General features: G+C 37.0%; 1 protein-coding gene across 1 annotated transcript; it reads left to right on the forward strand.

Moving 5' to 3' along the window:
* Positions 1-460: 460 nt before the first annotated feature.
* On the forward strand, positions 461-1,414 carry LOC101626370 (olfactory receptor 5V1). The gene has a single exon (XM_004694732.1). The coding sequence runs from the start codon at positions 461-463 to the stop codon at positions 1,412-1,414; it is 954 nt and encodes a 317-aa protein (XP_004694789.1).
* The last annotated feature ends 6,382 nt before the right edge of the window (positions 1,415-7,796 follow it).

Raw genomic sequence — 7,796 nt, forward strand, 5'->3', positions numbered from 1 at the left:
TGTTGTGCCCCCAGGGAGGGGCCCCTGAATTATCTGTTCTTAAGAGAGATCTCAGCAACCATGGCCGTTTTCTATTACCTTTTGTCATGACCACACAGATATGAACTGTCAGGATACCTGTGTCAGACACCTCACCTCCTCCAACTGGATTCTGCAACAGTCACATTTCTCAATAAAGTATAGGTGGGTCTGACCCAGACATTATTATACACACTTAGAGGGTATGATGTCCCATTCTGATTTTCATACTAGTCGAAAACTGTGCCCTCTACAATAAAGATTTTATTTATGAGTGAAACATACACAATGGCTAATTATGTTCCTCCAGGTTAGAATCTGATAGAGATGGTGATGATCCTAATTTGCAACACATCTGTTTTCTTGTTTTGCAGACCACTGCTACTACACCGTATGATTATTGTAATTTGTGTTACCAAAGGAAAGGAAGCCAGGCTGCATCATGGAAGGAAAAAATCAAACAGAACTTACTGAATTCATCATTTTGGGGTTCTCCAATCTAAATGGATTGGAGTTTTTCCTATTCGCCATCTTCCTTCTAACATATATCTGTACTTTGGGAGGAAATATATTCATTCTTTTGGTGATTGTGGTTGATCCACATCTACACACACCCATGTATTATTTTCTAGGGAATTTGGCCTTTCTTGACATCTGCTACACCACCACAAATGTCCCCCAGATGATGGTACATCTTTTGTCGGAGAAGAAGAGCATTTCTTATGGGGGGTGCGTGGCTCAACTTTTTGCATTCATTTTCTTTGTAGGGACAGAATGTCTCCTCCTAGCAGCAATGGCCTATGATAGGTACATTGCAATCTGTAAGCCCTTGAGGTACTCAGTTATTATGGACAAGGCCGTGTATAGCCAGTTAGCAGCCTCCTGTTGGACTGGTGGCTTCCTCAATTCGGTGGTGCACACTGTGTTGACGTTCCGATTGCCCTTCTGTGGCAACAACAAGGTTAACTATTTTTTCTGTGACATACCGCCTTTGCTGATTTTGTCTTGTGGTGACACTTCCATCAATCAAATGGCTTTGCTCACCATTGGAGTCTTCATTGGGTGGACGCCTTTCCTGTGTATTATCCTTTCTTACCTCTACATAATCTCCACCATCTTGAGGATCCACTCTTCCGAGGGGAGGCACAAAGCCTTTTCTACCTGTGCCTCCCACCTGACCATTGTCCTTCTCTATTACGGCAGTGCCATTTTTACATATGTGAGACCAATCTCATCGTACAAGCTGGAGAATGACAGACTGATCTCAGTATTGTATAGTGTTGTCACCCCCATGCTAAACCCTATCATTTACACACTGAGGAATAAGGACATCAAAGGAGCTGCGAAAGCTGTGGGAAGAAAGTGGAGGCCCTCAACTCCCTCTTTCGACATGTAACCTTCACTTATCTGTGGTTAATATTTATAGACCACATAGAGCCATATTTATAGACCATATTTATAGACAGTTAACTATTTTTTTCCCACCAGCTAGATGTTTCTAGTGACAATGAATTTACGAGTTGATTTCAATAGTGGTGCAGGTATTGAACAGTAGACATAGCAAATTTAGATGTACATACTCTTCAGCTCTTGTTAGTGGCAGACATCGATGTTGGTCTTTAGGAGATACTCCTTCTTATTGTTACTACACAGACCTGAGCCCCTGTCCCAATCTGGTACCTCACTTTCATGCAATATGTGTGATGGACATCATTGCTTGATGCTTTCCTTCTTTATATTCCTCTTCACATGTTGTGAATGTGAAAAATAGGCTCCTTGTATGTTAATTTGCTATATAGTCTTATCTCCTTATTCCTTAGATCATGTTTTGCAGTTTTCTTTACATTTTTTTCTTAATAAAGCATTGCCAATCAACATTATGTTGACATTATGTTGATTTTGACAAAGCTATGTGACTTATGATTAAATTATGTTTTATCTATAGATCTGGTGGGGTTCATTTTGGCTTTATCACTAGCTGCTTGGGTTACTAACAGCTCATACTGGAGACAGTCATATTTCCTCAATTCCAATATATAGTATGTACTCTGTCCAAAATTTTATTAGTTTATCATTTGTCAATAGAACTAGATAATTTACAAGCACAGTTTTATATTTCCATATGTGTACATGCTTCATTCACCCTGCACCAAATTTCCAGTGCCAATGGCCTATCACTTCCTCTCCCTATCCCATCCTCCCTCCCAAGTCCCCATCTCCTCTGGTAATAAACTTAACTTTTGGAGTTTAGTAATCATTTAATGGAATGCACTATCTTTTTGCTGGTTTGTTTGGTATCTTTATGTTCCACATGAAAGTAACTATGTTTCACTTTATGACATTTCACTTGCCATAATCACCTCAAGAATCATCCAGTTTGTTCCCCTCCCAAATTATTTTGTGTTTATAAAGAGCTTACTATATATCCTCATTGAGGGTATGCACTGTGATTTCATTATCAGCTATTGATGAGTATAGGCTGAATAAAAGTACTGTGCACATCGGGGCACTAAGAGCTCCTTATTAGTGTTCATTAAAAAGCCGGGATATACAGAAGGTATTTTTCTAGGAAGAGTCCACATTACAATTTAACATTGTATAGGAAATCTTAAATGTAGGAAATTTGTTTCTAAAAATGTAGAACACAAAATTAGAGAAATGTAAATAAAAACTAGAGAAATCTAAAAATGATATACTTTATTTGGAGGAGAGGATAAAAATTCTTTTCAGCACAGTAAATAAATTTAGAAAAGGGAGTACAAATTACATATATATATATTAAAAGCAAAGACAAAATTACTTTTTTCTATGTTATTGCCATGAAACTGACAAATATGAATACAAGAAAAATGTGCAAGCAGAAAATGTGATGGAAAGTAGAAAAATAACAGATAACATAATTAGGAAAGATGAAAATTAAGAAGGCTGCTTAAAAATGCAAGGAAAGGTAGAGCCTCCTGGTGGCACAAGGATTTAGTGCAGCACTAAGAAGCTATCCACAGCCACTGCAGCATGAGTTTGAACCTGGCCAGGTTCATCGCCAGCAGACCTCTCTTGTCTCACCCACTGCTTTCCTCAGCAGTGTATTTCTGTCAGTCTATCTGTTCTGCTCCCCACTCTGTCTCTGGTGAATCTTCTCACCCCCTTCACCTATGGCATGTACCCCAGTTCTTTATGTATAAATAAATAAATTCTTTTAAAAAAGAAAGAAATCTAAGGAAAGGTAATGTGCCCAATATAATAGTGTAAGAAATTGGAAGACCTAAAAATAAAAGAGGTTTGTACATGGAGGCCACAAATTTCCCAGCATCTTTCCAATTCCCAGAACCTACTCTGCCTTGCAGACCTACAAATGCCTCCCTAGGTGATCTTGAATTTGCTCATTTACGTTTTTGCCAGTGTTCCAGTGGTATACACTATCTTTACTCCTGTTCTTTCAGTTGTACTTGGAACATCACTTCTGATTTACCTTTCCTAAAATGATAGTGTATACAATCTTCTCACCTGTTTAAAAAAAAGAATACATCTATGGTTTACTCACTCGCCAGTAATTATAATTATTTATAATCAGGATATTCATTTTTCTAAGTACTATTATCTTGTTACCTTGTGTCCCTTAGAAACCCAAAATTATCCTTTTTCAAACAGGGCTTCACTTTTGTTTTCTTGACTCCAATCTGTCATGGCCATTCTCTTAATTTGGAATTCAAATTCATACAATCATATCGTTAAAACCTCATTCAAAGTTTATTTTCTTCCCTAATCAGTCCAAGTAGAAGTGATTTATTTTCTTCCCTAATCAGTCCAAATAGAAGTGATTTATTTTCTTTTTGAAGTCACATGGTACTTCCTGAAATGGTACTGGGAAGCAGTTTCTTAAAAGTTGCATTTAATTTTTTTATTGAAGTATCTGTCATTTATAACTTTACATATGTTTCAGATGTGCCCCCTTCCCACCAAAGATCTAGTTTCCATATGTCACCCCCCCCCCACACACACACGCTTTTAGCCCACTTCTCTTTAGGTAATCACTATCTAGTTCTTGTTGCTTGTTTTGCTCATCTATTTACTTTGTTTATTTGTGTGCTATATATGACCGAAATCATACAGTTGTCTTTCTCCTTCTGACTTATTTCACATAGTATAATGCCCTCTAGATCCATCTATATTGCTGCATATAAAAGACTTTCATCTTGTTTTAGAGCTGACAGTATTCCATTATGCACATATAACACGTCTTTATCCCCTAATTCATTACAAACATTTAAGTTTATTCAAATTGCTGGCTCTGATACTAGTGAATAACCTCTGAAGAACATGGAGGTGCTCATTCCTATTCATATTCTTCAGATCAATGCCTAAAAGTGTATTTTCTTAATTTTTAATTGTATTACATAATGACCAGAGCAAAATATTTTCAATTATGGTTACACCAATTTGCATTTCCACCAACGGAGAAAAAGTGTTCCTTTTTGACCACCTCCTCTTTAACATTTGTTTCTTTTGGATAATGGTTATTGCTAGAGTTGTGAGGTGATAATTCATCTTGATTTTGATGCTCATTAAGAGATGATGGCCATAAGAGATGATGGCCATCTGTCACATCAACAACACCACACTGACAGGAGTCATGGAGCAGGCTGCACAATGAAGGATACTACTGAAAGAGCAAAATCCTGGCCCTTTTACTGATACAATAAACATATAGCATCAGTTAGTAGGGGGAAGGAGGACACGAAAAAATATTGGGTGAAACTAAATAATGTGTTTTTGTCATTTAGTGCTTCAGGGGGATATGAGTCTGCTGACCAGGTATTTCTTATCAGCTTGACAAACAAGTGTTGTAATCAAAACCATACCACAGTCCCCTGGTCATGGTTCTAATTTGATCAACAAGGTATTCCACTTATAAGCTACTGGGTCCCTTGTCATACATGGTCCTCAGCCCCCCCAGGTATTCCCAGTCATGCCCCATAATGTATAAGTCAGGAGTAGTTTTTTGCATTGGTCATCATGCCCTGGGCATCCCAGTCATACCTCATGATATAAACCCTTCCCAGAGTGATTAAGGATTTCTGCTCTTGATTAGTTTGAAAGGCACCTTGTAAGCTTTGGCTCCAATGACTGATTGTTGGGATAGTTCTGACCTTTGGATAGGAATGCAGAACAGCAGGTAACAATAATGGTAGCCAAACAGGTTGCTTAAGGCTAGCAGACTCATGGCTATCTCTTTATTTGTCTATTGGCAATTTGCTTGTATTCTTTGCAGAAGTTTATTCAGGCATGTCCGTTTAATATTTTTTAAAGTTTTATGATTTATTGAATTAACATTGCATTACGTTATTATATGTGTTTAACTTTTTTTTTAAAAAAATATTTATTTATGCATACAGAACTGGGATACAGGCCAGAGGTGCAGGGGGTGGTGAGAGGATTCATCAAAGACAGAGTGGGGAGCAGAAGAGGCAAATTGGCAAAGTGAACTGCTGAGGAAAGCAGTGGGCAAAACAGGAGAGGTCTGCTACGCCATTAGAGTTGCTCCTCTTCCTAGCTGGGGGTGGAACTTTTGCTGCAGTGCTGCCCTTTAACCCCTTGCGCCACCAGGGAGGCCCCTATTGTATGTGTTTTAAAAGCGCAGGATCTCCCTCTTCAGGTACTGTTAGCACACTACAGCCATCACCCAAAACGCCCATTTTAATTTCACTGTGCAGAAGGTTTTCAGTTTGTTCTATCACCATTTGGTTACTTTTTGGTTCTGTTTCCATTGCCATTGGAGGGGTAGCCACCAAAAATCACTAAAGTTTATGTTAAAGAGGTTATCACCTACATATTTATTTGCATTTTATGATTCTACATATTTATTTCATTTTATTATCCTTTTGAGATATTTTTTGTGTATGGCATGATTTTGTACTCTTCTGCTTGTGGCTGTACAGAGTTTTACCAATCCCATCTATTGAAGAGAACTTCCATTCTCTAATGTATGCTCTTGGATAACCAAGCCATAAATGTCCAGATGTGTGTGGGTTTATATCTTGACTCTAATTTAGTACCACTGATCTCTATGTTGTTGTTGTTGCTGTTTTTCCAGATCTATGGTTTACCTGCAGGTTTATATTTTTAATGATCCTTCGTTTCGTTTCCCTATATGACCCCTAAAAGTAAGATCATCTGTTACTTTTTTCCCTTCTGACTTATTTTGCTTAGCATAATCCCTTCCAACTCCATCCATGCAAATGGCCTGAGTCTATATCTTTTTTTATCTGAGTAGTATTCCATGTGTGTATATGCCATATCTTGTTGATCCATTCATGTTTTAAGGGCCTGAGACTTTTTCCATATCTTAGCTATTGTAAATAGTGCTAGTATAAACATAGGATTGCAGTTGCCCTTTGAATTTGTGTTTTTGTGTCCTTTGGGTATATTTCTAGGAGTGGAATCACTGGGTCATATGGTAGAACTAATTTTAGTGTTTTGAGGATCCTCCACACATATTTCCATATGGTTGCACCAGTTTGCACTCCCACCAGCAATTGTAGAGTGTTCCTTTTTTCCCTACATCCTCACCAGCATTTGCTATTGCCTAATTATTTAATATGGGCCTTTCTTACCAGTGTGAGGTAGTGTCTCATGATGGTTTTGATGTGCATTCCCTTGATTATAAATGATAATAAACATGTTTTTCATATATTTGCTGACCATTTGCATTTCTTCTCTTAAGAAGTATCATTTTAGCTCTTCTGCCCATTTTTTTTGGCTGGTTGTTTGTTTTGGTTGAGTTGTGTAGATCTTCGTAGATATTTGATGGCATTTCTTATTAGTTGTATAGCATGTGAATATTTTTACCATTCGGTAGGGTGTCTTTTAATTTTTGTTATTACATTTTTGTTGTACAGAAGTTTTCTACTTTAATATAGTGCCAGATGTTTATCTTTTCCTTCAATTTCCTAGCTTCTGGAGATGAGTCATTTATACTTCAAAGCTATTTTTGAAGTATAGATTGATTTGCCTGTTTTTCTCTATACATTTTTATTGTTTTAGATCTTACCTTCAAGTCATTTTTCATCTTTACTGAGTTTGTAAATTCTTTGCTCCTTTGTCACAGATTAGTGACATATATGCTGCCTAATTAAATTTCATCAGTCTGTGACTGTTTCTGTTCCAGTACCATGATGTTTTTATTATTGTGGCTTTGTAGTATCATTTAGATTCTGAATATAATCTCTCCATCACCATTCCTTTTAGTCTGGAAAGTTTGGGGTATATGAGGTTTTCTGTAAATTCACATGAATTTCAGCAATATTTGTTCTGTTTCTGGAAGAAAGCCACTCAGACTTTTATTGAAATTGCACTGATTCTGTAAATTTGTTTTCATTTGTATGGCCATTTTGCTATTTATTCTACAAATCCATGGGCAGGGGATGTCTTTCCATTTCTTTGTGTCTCCATCTATTTCTTTTAGCAATGTTTTATAGCTTTTCTTGTGTAGTTATTTCACTTCCTTTGTTAGGTTTATTCCCAGGTATTTAATTTGGGGGGGCTCAATTGTTAATGGGATGGTCCTTTAGACTGATTGCATATAGGAAGGCTACTAATTTTTGTTTATTGATTTTGCAACCTGGTATCTTAGCAAACTGGTTTATTGTTTTAATTTGGTTTTCTGTGGAGATTTTAGGGTTCTCTCTCTATACTATATCTTTGCAAATAGTGATAGTTTTACTTCTCCTTTTCTGATTTGGATTCTTCTTATTTTACCTTGCTTATTGTTCTAGCTAGGA

Source organism: Condylura cristata, unplaced genomic scaffold, assembly GCF_000260355.1.
Source record: "Condylura cristata isolate star-nosed mole 26May11 unplaced genomic scaffold, ConCri1.0 scaffold00046, whole genome shotgun sequence".
Classification (NCBI taxonomy): domain Eukaryota; kingdom Metazoa; phylum Chordata; class Mammalia; order Eulipotyphla; family Talpidae; genus Condylura; species Condylura cristata.

Coding starts and splice junctions, on each gene's coding strand:
- LOC101626370 (XM_004694732.1), top strand. CDS start 461: ATGGAAGGAAAAAATCAAACAGAACTTACTGAATTCATCATTTTGGGG.